Consider the following 17840-nt stretch of genomic DNA (forward strand, 5'->3'; position numbering starts at 1 on the left):
CTACCACTCATGTAGGACCTTGTGTCCAAGGCCACTTTTACTTGTTGCACCTATATACACACTAAACTACAAAATATTTTGCAGCAATATGCTTCCAGGAGTTTTGCTTAATATAACCAGTATTGCCAAAGACCCCTTGCTCTGTATAATGCAGATGCATTAACAAAATTTTCACCTGAATACCTATGTAAAATTGAGGAGTTCAGAAGAGTAAGACACTTAGTTTGAAAAGGCACAATACCTCTACAGAAGAGCAGTATCAGTCAAGCATTGCACATGGGAGGTTCTCATTCAATTTTAAATCTGAAGCTCTGTTAATTAGTGGATGTAACTCTATACACCACAACTGGAATCAACAGGGAGAAACCCATGCTTTTCTTGATTTTTTAAGACTTAAACTGATTGCTTTTTGAACAGCATAAACTGCAAGACATCTAAAGATTCAAATATAGGCACATATTTTTTATTTCTTTGGCTGGGTTCATTTCCCTTCTTTCCCATCTAAGTAAATCCCTGTGGGTCAGTTACTACTACTACTGCTACTTTACACTGCTGAATTCTGCTAGCAATCTGCTCATGAATCCTGCATCATTCCTGCAGATGTTTCTGCTTTCAGGCTTCTTGGAACTTTACTGGACCCATTCCTTTGAATAAACATATACCCTTTGTAGGCTGCAAATGTACCAGGGAGAACACTGTCCTCTGTGTCAAGCAGCCTCCTCACCTCCCCTTTTGCTTTTCAGTAAAAGCAAGATGATACATTTAAGAGACAAAAAGTGAGAAATATGATTTTTTTCCCCTCTTCTAAGAAATTTCTGAAAATGGAGTGCTGGGTGCACTCATATGCCCTGGCAATGGCCAAAGCAATTTGTGAAGGCCAGAGGCCCCAGCACACAGAAATCTCGTAAAGGGCAGATGGGTTTGAGAGGTCAGGTCGTGCAAGCAGAGAGCAAACATTCACATGTAAAAATCATGTCCTTCAACAGAAATGTGAGGCAAGCCATATACCATCTCTCAAATATTAAATTTAACCCATGTTGCTAATAAAGCAGAAAGTTCCTCTACTCACCTCAGTAACGTCCATGACTTTGATGGCTGCCAGCTGACCCGTTTTGACATGTCGACCCTGAATAAGAGAGAGAGAACTGTCAACACCAGCATCTCACCCATCCCTTCAAGCATACACACAGCAAAATATTTCGACAAGAGTTCCAGTCACTGGATTTTCCCCAGATGTGCTAGACCCTTCTTATATGTCCTAGGAAAAAACAACAAATACTCTAGATGGCTAAAACAAAAATTATTTTTAAAATGTTCTTATACAAATTTCAGAACCTATTTCTTTTTCTCCACATTAAAATGATTATTATCATGTACAGACAGATGATATTCACAGCTTCCCTTCTGTTTACTTTAGCAAAGTTTATAGTCATTAATGATAGTCTATTAACATGTCAGAATAGATAAACTCCATGTGTTGTATATTTTATTTCTATGGACCAGTGCCTGGTACCTGGGTGACATATTGCTAGATAAATGCAAGCATGCTTAGGGGGTTAGCCCATGCTTAGGGCTTAGGACATTTCTCCTTGTTTTGGTCTTCACTAGTAAAAAGATGTGAGGTTTTTGCAAGTGATGCATCAGACCTGCAAGAGGTCTCTTCATTTGTCTCACAATAGCTAGAGAAGAACAAGATGTCATCTCTCTTCAGCTACTCCATGATAAGGAGAGTTTCTCAGTACAGCTGGAACTGAGTTAATAGATCCCAGCTGCTGCAGCAGGGAGCTCCTACCCTTCCTTCCTCTGCCTCCTGTCACATATTTCTCCCAGGAGCACTGAGCTCCTTCTGGCACTCATTGTATCATACGATAAACTGATTGAGATCACTAAAATGGCAGAAAGTTAACACAGTTAAGAAACTGCAGGGTGGGGCAGGGGATTGCAGTCCAGGAAATTAAACTGGTTTGTTCTGCAGTCGGAACAGAGACAGCTGGCAGGACACAAATCGCAGGGCTGGGAGGCAGGAGGCACGACAGGCCCCTCCAGCACTACAGCCCACTCCAGGTGGGCTGCAATTCACCTCAGCTGACTTCTAACAAAAAACTTTTTCTCTCCTCTATATGTTCACACGAAGTGGGGACACATCAATTAGCTGGTTTGTACTTTTTTTCCTAAACAGGTATTTAGAAATGGTCCCTATATTGGTATTTTCCAGCTCTCCACTTAACACCCAGCAATTTGCCTCGAGACTTCTAGTCAAACAGCCCAGTCTCCCAATAACTTTCCCAAGTATCATCCCCAAAAGGTCTTGTCTGCATCAGTCAAGCTCTCCAGCAAGAGGAATGCCCACTCTATTTCATCGCTTTTATCACAAGTAATGATAAAAACACAACAAAACATTTCACTAAAGTCACAGTTCCTTTATTCTTCTCCTCACCTATTTCTAAGTTTCCTAGGCAGAAACTCATATGTAGCATCCACTCTAGTTGATGGACATTAACAGTGCATTTTTTTCCTGGACTAATTTATTAATCTCGTTACAGATTCTTTCAAGATTGACACCCCAGAATGGAAGCACCCCAAACCACTAGTCTCTTCGGAGAAATCTTGACCCCTTCACATCTTATGGTGGCCTCCATGGAGGTAATGGCCAGGCATTGCTGGTGCATTCAAAAGGATGAAATGCTGCGGAATTGGCTGCCTCAGCTTTCTTTCACAACTCTTTTTGTGCTGCGCTCTCCCTTACTAACCAATCCACGTGCTTTCTATAAATACATTACTGTTCTCAGGCTTTTGCTTGCTCTGTAAACTCTCTTTACTGCAGGCATTTCTTTTTACAGCTTGGTCTCAAGTTGGTTTCGATTTTGAAACAAAGTTAGGGTCATAACATGTGCGCAGTAGCCAAGACTGACCTTACCTTGACCTTATAACTTCTTGAACCAAAGCCTTTCAGCAAGCCGAGGAGATTTCCAACTCCAATTTCCCACCCTGGACCTCTGCCTAACGACAGAAGCTTGTGATCTTCTCAAAATTTACCATCCCACAAGGAAGGAGGGGAAAATGGTTTACACCAAGGCAGAAAAATTACTACCCTCAGCTCTGACCCTATTTTCCACAGGTCCATCAAAGGAACTTGAAGGCCCAAGGACGTAGGATGATCAGTTTGAGATACAAAAAGAATACGCTAAAGATAAGAGAGTTACAAGGACATCTCAGAGGGAAAAAAGCTCACAACGCTAAGGACTTCTGAAGAAAGAAACTTCTTAAAAAAAGCAGTTCACGGTTCACTCTGCAGCAAAGTGGAGATGCTAAAATGGTGGCAGAATATACTCAAGCAGAAAATGTGGCACACAGTAGCAAGACATCCATAAGATGCCACATATTTTATGGAATTTTTGTTCTATTTGTCTTTTCAAATCTACAAACTACTGGTGGGCTTGCTATTTCCAGAGAGACACCTGAAATTTCCCAGGGCTTAGCTTCACAGCTTTTCTCAAGTCAACGTTCCTCCCTGTGAGACTGGCCCACTCAGGATGACTAATGTGCATCAGCCCAACCATCCTTCCCCAGCAGCTTCACAGGATCCTGATGGTGCTTCCACAAATGTCCCTACGAAAACCTGGGCCAGCTACAGCAGAGCACAGCAATTGCTCATGTTTCGCTTTGCTTCTTCTGGGATGGGAAAACCTTCTACATAACGCTCCTAAGGGACTGAAAGCAAGTGAACTGCAGTGTGGGAAGTGTGGGCTGCTCAGTATCCCAGGCCAAATTTAAACCACGGTCACTTCAAAATATTGTTTAAAATTACTCCAAATACCCTTTTCATAATGTATGGAGCACTCATATTCTAAGCATCTACAACATGGGGGGGACAGGCCTGCATGACATTAATTTATATGAGAGAAGTAAAAGGATATTTTGAAGGCACATTCTTTTCATTAAAAATATTTTCAGAGGAAAGGAGAAAGCAAACATCACAAGCACAGCATATAAGCATGAGCTGAGTTTTTGGGTTTTTGTTTATCTGCTTAACAGTTCTGTTCAAGAACAGACTTGTCAAACTATTAGCATGCTTGTATAATTTTGCTCATAATATGAAATGGCTAAGCATTCCCATTTTGGAAACGAATATTCAGATTTTCATAGCCAGCTTTTGCTTTGGAAAAATTTTTCTGCATTAAAAAGAGTAATAATTAAATTGCAAAGTGATTGAACATGAAGAAAGAACTGCAGAAATCATAGATGGGAGAAACACTCTGAACTCAATCTCCTGGGATTAAAATTTATTCAAATCCAACTCACAGGGCACTTCATAAATGCTGTAAACATTAATGCTCCATACAGAGACCATATCTCAGCAATACCACTCCATTGAGAAAACACTTTTCACGCAGAATGAGGCCCCTGCTTTAGTGCAGTGTGGACTTGTGGCATCATGGGATCTCCCATCCCCATGGCACAACAGAGGATCTTGCAGCTTTGTTTCTCCAGGTGCATTGTTGTCAATTACCATCTGGATATTTTAAAAGCTCTGCAAGACTGCAAAACGCAAATGAAAACAGCAGTTTCTTAAAATACTGCTAGATGTCAAATATCAGAGGCTGGGGATCACAAGATAACTGTCCCATGGCCAGAACGTTAAGTATGGATATGAAATATGCAATGGAGACAGCAGCAAACAAGACGCATCTTGCTAAGCATAAGATGACCGTCTCCAGAGCTAAAGGACTGAGGAAGCTGCAGAGGTTTCACTGCATAGTAGTAGCAACAGATAGAAAAGGCTACATCATGCTGGGAGTGAGTTTGCCTCTTACCAGGTTTCGGCATGGGGGTCACAAGAAAACGTCAGCACTGTAAGCTCATCCCCAGAGAAATTAGTTCACCAATACATTCCCTTCATTTAGACCACGTTAATTTTATTGATCAAAATTTCCAAACTACCTGTCATTTCTTATGCATTCTTCCCACCTTTCTTTCCCTCATTTCATGGTTCTATTCATATTAAAGAACTTGGTTATCCTCCCAAGGAAGAAGTATAAGAATATTTCTAAGCCTGCTACTTGCACCATTGCATTTTTAAATGGAGTCAACAGAGTTGAGACCGTCAGCCCCAAATTTTGTCCTGTGTCTTCTTGTGCAGCTGACAGAAAGTTCATTTACATAAGGTTACAGCTTTTCTCATGAACACAGCAACAGCAACACTGCAGCATTTAACTGGATCTTCAACTGAATCCACTACTTAAGCATATCCCATATGTCTGATAGCAATATGCTGTTTATTTCTCATCTCAGCGGGCTTTATGCATGTTGAAAGGCAGAGGGGACAAGGGGAATCCTTGGTAAACTGCCAAGATCTGTAGAACATTATGAATTTCAAGCCTACCCACACTCTCCAAGTCAGTTAATACACCTACTTCTTGCCTCTTTCTTCCTTGGCACACATTATTACTGTAAAATTTTTGTTCTGGAAAGGTTCAAAGGCAAGTGCTGCTATGTGCTGTTTTTCATGGTGCTTTTTTTTTTCTTGTGCCTTAATGTTATCAAAGAACTATGCAAATGAAATGCAAAAGGAATCCTATCAGCTCATTTACTTCCAACCCCTCTTAATTATCCAAGATGTGTATTTCACAGTAATGCAATTCTCCTACTAACACAGTTTCAGGCCTGTGTAATAACGTGCCTTTGGGAGACTGTTCCTGTAAGCTTGGTCCCCAGCTAAATGGCACAGAAGCAGAATATGGGGCAACATTACACATTAAGGAAGGAAAGCAGCATATGTGACTATGACTTGGAAGCTTGGATTATCCTGTACACTGTACACCATTAAGTCTTTGGAAAACTTCTCTAAGCTCCCAGTATTCTATAATGACAGTTGTAGAAAGAAGAGCAACTGATTTGAAAAAAAAAAATCTACTAATTCAGTTTCAATTGCCACAATGCACAGAGAAGCAGCAGACCAGATTTAGACATGCTACCGAGTGAAACCTCACCACAGTACCACCTCTTAGTAGTGCTGTTCAATGCCCCCATGCTAAACAACTTTCCAATTTGCTTCTCATTCAGTTGACTCTCAACTCCTACCAGCCTGAGGCAACAGGCCATGAAGCAATATTCTGCTATTAGGTTGCACACAGCAGTGCAATAAACGATAACTTATTATTCCAAGTCATGTTTACCATGAGCTCTTTTTGTCACTCGCCAACACAGAAAGTTGCAGACCAACCAACTTTGCACTGTAAAAACTTGGACTCTACATGACGCTTCTTTCCAGTCCCTAAAAAGATTAGGTCTACCCTGTGAAAAGCAATGGAAGTAGTGTTTGCGGAGGAAACAGAACACATTCTGACAGGCAAAAAGACACAGTGGCACAAAGTGAAAGCAACCTCCCCAGTCAAAACCAAATAATTAAGTATAAAGTATTCTTAAGCAAAAAGTCTGCCAAAGTAATGCTGTTCCTGCCGATACAGCATTCTGTAGGCTCCAGCAATGGAGATAAATTCGTAAAAAAGATACAATGCTTACATGGCATGAAGACTACTTCTAGAATAAAAATGAGCAAACAACCCCAGTACAAAAGCCTGGGAAATCACTGCAGAAACACATGACAAATAATCATCCTGTTAGATGATTTCTAAATCCAAACCAACCACAGCTATTAAAGACTTGCACTGTTTTAAGTCAAAGACAGGACAGGGCTCTGAGTTTTCCCCCTGTCTAACTCCTGACATCAAATGCCTGGAAAGCAAAACAGAAAACAACATACTCTCTATCGTGCTTTAGCTATCCACAGGCTCACTTGCTGTGAAGACATAATAATGGTAATTTACTCATGCATAGTACTGCATTCTGTGAAATAATGCACAGAAAAATGCACAGTTATTATCAGTCTTGTTCTTCCAGGGACAGAGTGAAAAGATGTTACACCTGCTAGGAAGAAAAAAGATAGTTCTATGCACTGATTTTTCATTTTGATTGTTAGTTTTGTGGTAGCTTTCCCACTCTGAAAGATGCTGTATATACATTATCAGAGGCATTTCCTTCTCCCAAACGGCTCACTGCCCAAACAGGAGAAAGGAAAAGGCAAAAAAAAAAAAAAAAAAAAGATGGTGGGAAAACTGTGGCAGCAAGCCACAATCTAACTTTCCCAGGATCACAACAGGTCAACGGCAGAGATCAGCTAGAAGGCATCTCTGCTGACTCCCAGCACCATCTTGCCCCACTGATCAGCAGGAGATTGTTTTGTCTTATGGGAGAGGACAGAAAGAGAATTGCAACGGCAGACAGTTCACATTCACCTAGAAAACAACACCAATTTCCCACAGGACCTTAGGAAGACTTGTCTAAGTGAGGCCTGACGATTATGCCTATTACAGTTCACAGCTGCTGAGACATCTGACTGGGAAACAGATTTAAAAAGATAGTAAAAGAAGGGGATATTGCAGGGGAAAGGGAGGGTAATAGGTCCAGCAGCTGTTCAGTTTAAGACTATGGCCAGCCCTTCGTCACCCAGTCATACCAATCTCAGCCCATTCAGCCAACTGGGATTCCTCAAGACTACACATTTCCTGGCTCAAATGGCACCAAACACTCCCTTATCAAGTGGAGCCTACAGATTTCCCTCCTTTTTATTCTTCGCAAATACTGAGCAGGAAAGGTTGACAAACTAGGGCCTGCTAGCAACATGGGCAACAAGGCTGCAATGTGTTTTTCCACAAGGCCTCAACTTCAGGCCTTTTTGAAAGATACATCGTGCTGAGTGCTGCCCCTCTGTCAGACATCCCAGTCATCAGCCGTGTGCTGGATCAAGCTTTGCTGCTCTGTCGGTGGCCACCCAGAGCTTCCTGCCCCAGATTAGATGCTTCTTCTAAAGGAACACTTGAGCTAACTGGTTTGAGACCCCAGCCTGGAAAATACTATCTTCAAGAGCCATCTTTGAAGTCACCATCCCATTCTTCCAATCTCCACCACGGTATGCCCAGATTTAGGGACCTTTACTAAAAGCACCATCACCTGTTTTCTCTACAATAGAGTCTGCACCCTCAGCCCTCTTCAAAAAGAGAAGGACCTTACTAATCTTTGCATTTTTTTTCTGTTTTTAAACGTGCCTAGGTAATTTAGTTGGCACAGTATTAAAAGACACCAAAAAACCTCCCAAATTAAAACAAAAGAAAATAATTAAACCAGAGTAGAGGCATACCTCCCACATGGACACAGTTGGCTCAGAGAACATTTGGCTTCCTTTAGGAAATATCAACTAAAATCGGCTGTGTCTGGCTCTCATTCAAACCACTTCTTCACCCTACCTTAATGGCTTTACCAGTCACTAAATTCACCCCTCCTAATACCGATTTGTCTCTTTGGACGCCTGCAATGGTATCTTTCATACAGAACAATTTCTTTCTGGTAACTATAATTAAAAATGAGCCAGATGGAGAACACTAAGAGAAGAATTTAGACCAAAATGATAAATCATCTACTTCTAGATACAAAATTACATGTTCTACAGATACAGAGGCACTTCCATCACCAAACACTTTCTGCTGTATACTGGCCACTGCCTGAAGGAGCAGCAGGTACAGTTTGGTGGCATGACCAATAACACGGCCTGTCACAGGGGCAATGTTAATCAGGTTGAAGGGGACCACCACAGGTCACCACAGCAAGTTCTGTACTTGCCACATGCCATCACAACCACGGCTCCCCACATGGGTGGAAGGGGGCTTTGAAACAATGTAGGTGCCTCTGCAGCTGAGACAGACAGCACATAAAGGGCAGAGTCTCACCATCGCTTCTCCAGAGTGACATCAAAATAAGCCTGTATAAAAAAAAGCCTCGGGCTGCTCCTCTTTTGTTTGACTGGTTTTTAAATGGATTCATATCGACATTTAACTCATCACCCTGGACATTCAAAGCTGAGCTTTCTGACTGAAAGGAGCAATTGACACCCTGTGACCAAGGCCCTCTGCATACCCAGGCAACTCTGCACCTGTTTCACTCTACTCACCACCAAGAAGCTGCTGAGAAACCACCTCAGTGCTGGGCACACCCCTTCTGAAAGAGAAGGCAAGATGTCCTCGACAAATGTATGTATTTAGGCATAGAGTACACAGAAGTGCCACAGTCATACTTTTCTTTGTGGGGGAAAAAAAATAATCAAAACCTAATTAGTCCTTGCCCCTCCATGCACCACCACTGTTATAAACAGCCTGCACTCTCCTGGGGCATTGTCAGAGGTTGTACAGAAGGAAAACCAAGTTCACACACACCCTACCAGCCTTGTTGCATTCGATCTACTGACAAAAAAGAGCAGCTCTGCGAAATGGGTGACAGCCATCACCAGGCAGTGAAAAGGTCAGTGTCCCTCACTGGGCAGCATCCAGCAGTCACAGACAGCATGTGTCCAGCTATGCTGCTTCAGGGCCTGGCTGCCCGAGGCACCATCCCGAACTGCCCACCATCCTCCTGGAGAGCAGCAAGCAGGGTAATAAATAGAAATCAACTTTTTCTTGAATTTAAAGTTAGCTAAATGGAAGGCATAAAACCTCATTGTAAATGCAAAAGACATAGCAGGAGGGGAAGGGAAAAGGAGGAACAATTGGCTTCGCTGCCTTTTATTTCCCTTTTTAATATGTTTTTAGATTTGCTGCTGTTGATACAGCCCACTGGACACGAGGAGCCCAACACACACAACGTCATGCTCAGCTGTCCCCATCAGGAAAGTCTCACCTTTTGTCTAGGTGCATCAGAAGATACTAACACACTCCATGGGGAAGATCTGCTAGTATTGGACAGATTAATATCAATGAGGGGCAAGAGGAAGGAGAACCTTTTCCATTAATACCATCCCAGTAGAACAACACAGCTGAGCAGAGTAGGGGAAGTCAGGCTGTGTATCAAGTTTTATTTCAATGTGGTTAAAATTAAAGATTTCATATTAACAGCCTTTAAAAAACTCCAGAACATTAGCATTAAAGAAGAAAAGTTAGTGAACTCCTACATATACATTTATTTCTTTATTTATTTATATTAAAAAAATAAGTTCCAGTCCAACTGTCAATACTCCTCCAGTGCTAAACCACACAACAAAGATGGGCTGGAACTGTGTGGTTTTGAGCTTTTTGCTTTTCCTACTCAGGGGAGACACTGACTGCCATCAGGAGTTGCACTTCAATGATCCTTGTGGGTCTCTTGCAACTCAGAATATTCCGTTCTTCTATTCTATTATCTTTCCTTTAGCTATTATAAACATCATCAGTGCGACTTCCAGTTAGTCACATCTTCTCACTACTATGGACTAAGAAGTCATAATTTACCTGGCAGAAACTGCTGAAGTTAAAATACATTTTCTAGAGCACCAGGTATGCTGCAGGAGTACTACAAGAGGAAGCATTCTTAAAAAGAATGGGGACCATGTTTTATACTGTAACTCCATACATAAGAACGAATTCAGAAATATTTTACCAAGTTGCCTGCAAGATGCGAAACACACATTTAACCTAAAGTTGTATGTATTTTAATTAAATGAGGACTTGTACCAGGAGACTATTTCCAGCATTTTTATCTTCTGATAACCTGCCAAGTACATTTGTGATTCTAAAGGGAAAAAAAAAATCCAAACCACCTTGTCCTTGAGAAACTGGCTGGTGGCCAGCAAGTGATTTGTAAACAGCTTTGTGTCCACACAAACTATTTTCAAATACTCAGGCAGTATTTTCAGACCTCAAACTATTTCTGCGTTATCAGCATGGGAGTTTGACTCAAAAAACCAAGCCTGTACTAACAACCCTTTCTGTACCAGACTCAGTAACAACAAAACCCAAATCTCAGAGGTTGCAGAGCCATTTATTTCTTTCTTTATTTATAAAAAGAAAGACCAAAATGAATGCAAATTCCTGTCAGTTGCTACCTGGATAGTATTTAATATGCATTCCCAAAACATGTGGCAAATATGTTTATTATGTGAAAGAGCCACATGACAGAAAAGCCATTATGCAACACATTCAGCTCACAGGTTAATCCACGGAAAAGAACAGTATTAAGGAAATGGAGCCTGCACGTTCTCCAGTAATGACTTTTTATCGAGTACACAAGAACACACCAAGTGCCTCACAAAAACTAGTCAAAACATGTTCACCACTCTTGAATAACATACTACAGGCTTTCACAGATCAAGTTGTGGCAAATGAAAATGGAAGAAATTCCTTGGGAGAACTTGCAAAGCAAGGCCACAGCGCTGCTCCCATTGCAGCCAGTCTTCTCCTGCCCTGCTGTGCACTCAGGGTACAAATAAAATGCAGATTAAACAAAAGTTATTTTGGTGCAAAAGGGTTTGTGAGATTTCTTTCCACAGGAAGAGTCAGCAGATCAATACCTGCCTGTGAGCCTGGTGTCCCCCCCAGCAGAATTTTAGGGCTTTTGATCAGCCTACATGACAGCAGTCCTGCTGGCAATAGACAGATATACCTATCTCAAAGTGGCAAAAGGATCTTTGCACAGCAGTTAACAGGGCTCACTGAAAGGGCTTTGAACTAATTTTGAAGGGGGAAAGGGATAAAACCAGGATTGCTAGAGATAACCCTAGGAGAAGCATGCCAGTGTTTGAGGGACAGTGTGCTACCAAGGTCCTTCAGTTTGCTGTCTCAGTAGAGGTTGGGGATGGAGATTCATGTAGCAGCAAAGACACAGTGGGTTATTGGTGTGTTAGAAACCACAAAAGCATCTGAGAATGGATACATAGGAATTTGGGCTTCTTCCCCCAGAAAGGTGACAGAATCAATAAACCACCTGAAGTTAATTTACCCCAATGCACAAACCATGGGCAACAAACAGAAGGCATCTTGCAGCAGGAAAACTATTATATAATTGCCATCACAGAAACATGGTGGGATAACACTGTATGTTAGGGAGTGTTTTGAGTGTCTAGAGCTTAATGACGGTGATGACAGGGTAGAGTGTTTATGGGTAAGAATCAGAGGGAAGGCCAAGGTAGATGTCCTGGTGGAAATATGTTACAGACCACCCAATCAGGATAGAGAGGCAGATGAAATATTCTATAAGCAGCTGGTAGCAGTTTCATGATCACTGGCCCTTGTTCTCGCGAGGGACTTAAACTTACCAGACACCTGCTAGAAATACAATATAGCAGAGAGGAAACAGTCCAGGTGGGTCTTGGAGTGTGTGGAAGATTATAACTTCCTGACACAGATGGTCAACTGGGGACAACTAGAGAAGGTGCCCCGCTAGAACTGCAGATTGTGAACAGAGAAGGACTGCTGGGTGATGTGATGGTTGGAAGTCTCTTGAGCAAAACAATCACAAAATGATAAGAGTTTTCAATTCTTGGAAAAGGGAGAGGAAAGCAGAACTACCACCTTGGTCTTTTTAGGAGCCTGGTTGACTAAGACCATTGGAAGGTAGTCCAGAGGGGCAGAGGCTTCCAGGAAGCCTGAACATTCTATAAGAAGGAAATCTTAAAGGCACAGGAGCAGTCTGTACCTGTATGCTGAAAGACAAGGTGGTAGGGAAGAAGACCAGCCTGGCTGAACAGAAAGCTTTGGTTGGAACTCAGGAAAAAAAGCAGAGGTTTTGACCTTTGGAAGAAGGTGCAGGCAACACAGGAATGTGCCCAGATGGCCAAGAAGGCCAACGGTATCCTAGCTTGTATCAGAAATAGTGTAGCCAGCAGGACCAGGGCAGTGATCATCCTCCTGTACTCAGCACTGGTGAGGCCACATGTTGAATCCTGTGTTCAGTTTTGAGACCCTCACAACAAAACAGACATTGAGGTGCTGGAGCATGTCCAGAGAAGGGCAATGGAGCTGGTTAAAGATCTGGAGCACAAGTCTTATGAGGAACAGCTGAGGGAGCTGGGGTTGTTTAGCCTGGGGAAAAAGGCTCAGGGGAGATCTTAGTGTTCTCTACAAACACCTGAAAGGAGGCTGTCGCAAGGTGGTGGTCAGTCCCCTCTCCCAAATAAACAAGTGACAGGACTAGAGTAAATAGACTCAAGTTGTGCCAAGAGAGGTTTAGATTGGGTATTAAGAAACTTTCTTTACAAAAAGGGTGGTCAGGCATTGGAACAGGCAGCCCAAGGAAGTGGTGGAATCTGTGGAAGTACTCAAAAGACATGTATGTAGATGTGGCACTTGGGGACTTGCTTTAGTGGTGGACTTGGCAGTGCTGGGTCAACAGTTGGACTTGATCTTAAAGGTCTTTTACAATCTAAACAATTCTATGATTCTATGATTTTAGTCCCCAGCACACACCCCTTCTGTAGCTGTAGATAGGATATACACTGCAGAACTTTTTGACACTACACAGAAGTATTATGTAGCTCGTGATCCAACATCAGCCATTCCTGTAGACCACAAGTCACTACTCTGGACCACAGTTGCCACTAGATGTAATATAAAAACTACTAGTCAGAAAGGCCAAGCTTTTGGTTGTAAATCATTCAGCAACTGGAACAAATAGGACAACTTATTGTTGCCCCAGACTGCAAAAGAGGAGTGAGAATCAAAATTCAGCTAAGGAGGATGACTCATACATTTTGTAGCTGATCATAGCTGGGGAGCTTATTCCAGTATCACTTTAACCATGAAACCTCTGTAATACTGCACCACTTCCCAGGTGGCAAAGGGAAAGGAAGAAGGAGGTAGTGGGTATCTCAACCCCAAACACTACCCCACATGGGTAACAAGGTTGTCCCACTGGTGCTGCAAGCATCCTGGCAGCCACACTCACATAAAGGGGAGAGGCAGTGGGGACACAAGTGTCTTGACAGGGTTCCATGCACAACATAAAGAAAGCAGAAAATGGGCCAGCCCTGCTGATGACTACAGCAGGCTGACCATATCCTGGCCCACCAGCTCATCTCCCCTAAATACAGATATGGAGATGAGAGCCTGTAAACAGTTTGGACTGATGTCCCAGCCCCTGGCAAACAAAAAAAAAAAATACTTCTCCAGCAATCATCCAGCCCTGACTCAGGAGCGCCCTACACACCCAAAGTTTCCATCCTCAGCTGGCTGTTTTCCAAAGAGACAGTCATGAAAGATCCCATGTATCTGCCGATACTCTGGCGTCTCCAAGAGCAGAGGCAGCTGACTGCCAGGGATGCACCCAGACACATCTAGATCACAGCCCAGGTGGAGCCAGCACACGGCCTCCTGCAGTGTGGGGCTTTGCAAAATAACCAGTCACCTCAGCTACTGCAGCTCAGAGGCTGACCAGATGGGGAACAGCCCAGAATCCTCCAGTAAGTTTTTGGTTAGGGATTCACAAGTGAAAACACTGCTTAATCACACTGAGGATTTAAACTTAAAAATTTTTAATCCTACAAATGGAGATATATATACATAGTGCTGTAGCCAAATTTAATCTCTAACCGTTACTTTTCACCACTTCCAATCTTACTAAAAGAAATGGAGAGGGGGACTGGAAATAATTTATTTTTTTTAAAGTAGAAGCCTTCCACTTGCTTTAAGGTATTTGCTCGGTCACACTTTCCTAGGATGTACAGAAAGCTACCTACAGAAGAAAGTCTGAGCAACACTGCCTCAAAAGCTACCCACTGTTTACATAAATCACCACCTGAATCTGGAAAATAGTCACGTTAATCACAATCAGGTACTCTGACCAAACACTAAAGCCATGACCTAAATACATTATGTGGTATGGTGGTGCAGAACAGCAGTTCCTAGAATTAAGCAATCTTCCAATTAAGTGTCATGCACTGAAAACGAAATTAAATTATCTGTGATGCTGCCCTACTACTTCTACTCCCTTCTCCCATCAGGGAAAGACAACAAGGTCCTTTCCACCAGTCTGAATGCTGTATCACCAGCAGGACTGGATTTCCAAGATACGGGGGAGGGGTCTACACACCCCAGATGTGCCTGTCCCAAATTAGGGCCCTCTGAGGACAGCTAAAACAATGTAACTATTTTTTAAAATTGTACTAAAACTGGATTTCCAGAAGTTCCAATGCTTTTAAAGTTTGCCTTATAAATTTACAGCCACTTGTCTAATTATGGAAAGAGCATTACAGTTTATTATAATCATGTGTCTGCATTGAAAACATGAAGATAGAAAGCTGGAATAGATTGCTCAATTATATAGTGCATAGCTATTGCAACTGCTGTCAAAGTAGAATTCATAACAAGTCCAAGGGCTTCTCTTTCAAAACACAAGCACGAGCAATACTTAACACTTAAAGCATTTTCACTGAACCAATGGATCACCAGAAGAAACATATGCAAGGCAAAATTTAACTGAAGTGTTGTCAAATATGGACCATGACTGAAGACACACACATGCACAGATGCGTATTTATGCCAAGTGTGGGGCAGCCCCACCAAACACACAGCTGAACTAAGGGCTGACTACGGCACGATGCTCTAAACCTGAGCTTCAACGACTGATTCACCACCCACATCACCAACTCTGAGTGAGAAGACCCTGATCAAAGTCAGAATCCCATCTCACCCACCAGCCCAGTAGATGAGGGTGCTTCACCACCCAGGGAAACTACCCACATTCAGAAACTACAGGGCACAGAGGGAAGGAAGGTTGGAGGCAGCCACCAAAGTGCCGCTCTGGCAGCCCCATCTCTAGCAAAATTCTGGCTGGAATGCTGCTGACCTATCACTGCAAGTGAAAAACACAGACAAAGTGACACACATACACTCCAAAACACATTTTCCATCAGCACTCACCTTTGCCTGACCGTCTATGGCAGGGAGGCAGGCTCCTACAACCGGCTCTTTCCAAGGGAAAGCTGGTGGCTCTCTGGCCCTCCCAAAGGCACCACGGGGGCACCCGCTGCAGCTACACACAGCCTGATGGAGGGCAATCAGGTCCTCACAGATACACAGGTGTGTCCCAAAGGTCTTATTCTACCTAGATCAGGGCCTGAAAGGCTATTTTAGTCAAAAACAAGTAAAACAGAGTTCTTGTGCTCTCTCCTTGTCTAGCTACAGCACATCTCAGACTGAGATGCCTGGAAACGAAATACACAAAACAAAGCTCAAAGCCACCAATTAATTTCCATCTGAAACATCAAGAAAATCCCCAAAGCTTAATTTGATATTACGCTGGGCTTGAGTTCAAATAAACACAAGAATTCAATGCTGGAAGCATGTAAGATGCCCATACAGCAGAAGGAAGGGGAGGAGCTTGTACCTTCCACCAGCAGAAAGCTACAGGGGCTTCCTTTTCCGATTTTTGCCACAAACTCTGAGCGCAACCAAGAAAGAGACAAAGCTGAGGACTAGAGGTAGAATCATCTGAGATCCAAAAAAAAATTAAAACTAAGGAACATAACATCCAAGTTTCTGCAGGGAGCACAGAGCACGGGTTCCTCAGTATGCAGCCAAATGGCTGGGGCAGAGAAAATAAGCAGATGCAAGTTACTGGCAAATGTCAGCATTCCATTTCAAAAAAACTAGTAAGTGCTTGATTTTACTTTAATGGATTTTGATGACTCTGCTTTTTATTTTCATTTTTATTATCACTTCAGTAGCTTAAAAACCATCTTCTATACACATTTAAAAACTGATAACTCACAGCTTCCATTTAGTCTGCTCATAGTTTAGGAATTTCAGGAGACAGTATTCCAGAGAAAAAGGAAAAAAATAGAAGAAAACCAACATTTCCCTACTATGTGAATAAGTCTGTAGCTAAAAGAGATCTACCTAATTATAATGTTTGCCATTTGCATTTATAGTTAGCATTGAAATCAGTGAGTGAAATTCAACAAGAAGTTGCAAGCAAGAAAAAGCAAACATCTAGTTTACTGCTGCATGAAAGTCTTCAAGAACCATCCTTGGCTTCAGTATAAGCAATTGAAAATTAATAGAAAAACCTACTACTGTGAATTTGAGCTAGATTACTCCAGCTTTCCAGTCTTCATTTCAGGCAGAAATTCATTTGGTTTACTTTTACGACTCCTGTGAATGTGTTGCACACTCAATGATAAGTACACACTTACTGATGACAAGTTTTAACTCTGTCTCAGGATAGAAATCATTCAAAGCATAGGCAAGCCTGTGCCAATATATTCCAAGCAAACAAACCAGAAGATATGTTATATACTTAAATCAAGACTGATTCTTTTAAGGAAATCCACTTAGAAAGGAGATCTTCAGGCTACGTTTCTCTAGGCTGCCCTACAGAAGAGACCTGAGAGAAAGCAGAGAGGACAGATGAGCCCCAGGGAGGAACCAGGGCAGAGGTCTGCATGTCCAGCTTGCCGCAGCCACGCTGGGGAACCACACCACTCTACTGCTTTGGGAGAGCCCTGGGAAACAGAAGGTAACAACTGCAAACAAACAAAAGCTTGTTAGTTTGGTGGATGGGTCAATGGCAAAAGAGTTGAAGATTATAGCATGTAGGTACAAGTACAGCCTTATCTTTCATCTCTTCCTCCACATCAGATCTTCAGCACTCCCAGCCATGATGACTCCATTTATCTCAGTAAATAGGATCTCAAAAGAAAATACCTAATAAATTCAAGTATTGCTAGGATTTAATTTCCCCCAGCTTGTGAATGATTAGCAAAGCCTTTCTTTCTTCAATCAAGATTACCAGATACTGGATGGCATGTGACACTCACAGGTAGGCCCAGGCAAGAGTGCCGAGCAATCAAAAATCAACTAGGGGAGGGAAGGGTGGCAACACCCAACAGAGCTTCTTTTCTAACATCTCTGTTCACTTTAAACATCCAATCTCAGACAAAGAAATCTGTCTTATGGATGTACCATGACAAAAAGAGGTGGCAACCACTCCATAAAGCTGGAAGGAACAGTCAAAGAAAAAGCAGGGGGGACACAGGGGTGGAA

At 42.4% G+C, this 17840-nt stretch overlaps 1 protein-coding gene across 11 annotated transcripts in view; it reads right to left on the reverse strand.

Annotated features, from left to right (window-relative positions):
• The window catches only part of MAP4K4 (mitogen-activated protein kinase kinase kinase kinase 4), a 169586-nt gene that overhangs the window by 89439 nt on the left and 62307 nt on the right, over positions 1-17840 (reverse strand). For all 11 annotated transcript variants that reach the window (XM_032677911.1, XM_032677918.1, XM_032677916.1 and 8 more), the window contains exon 3: positions 1070-1126. In XM_032677911.1, the coding sequence (XP_032533802.1) occupies positions 1070-1126 (57 nt within the window). The remainder of the gene's footprint in view (positions 1-1069; positions 1127-17840) is intronic.

The sequence above is a fragment of the Chiroxiphia lanceolata genome, chromosome 2, assembly GCF_009829145.1.
Source record: "Chiroxiphia lanceolata isolate bChiLan1 chromosome 2, bChiLan1.pri, whole genome shotgun sequence".
Taxonomy (NCBI): Eukaryota; Metazoa; Chordata; class Aves; order Passeriformes; family Pipridae; genus Chiroxiphia; species Chiroxiphia lanceolata.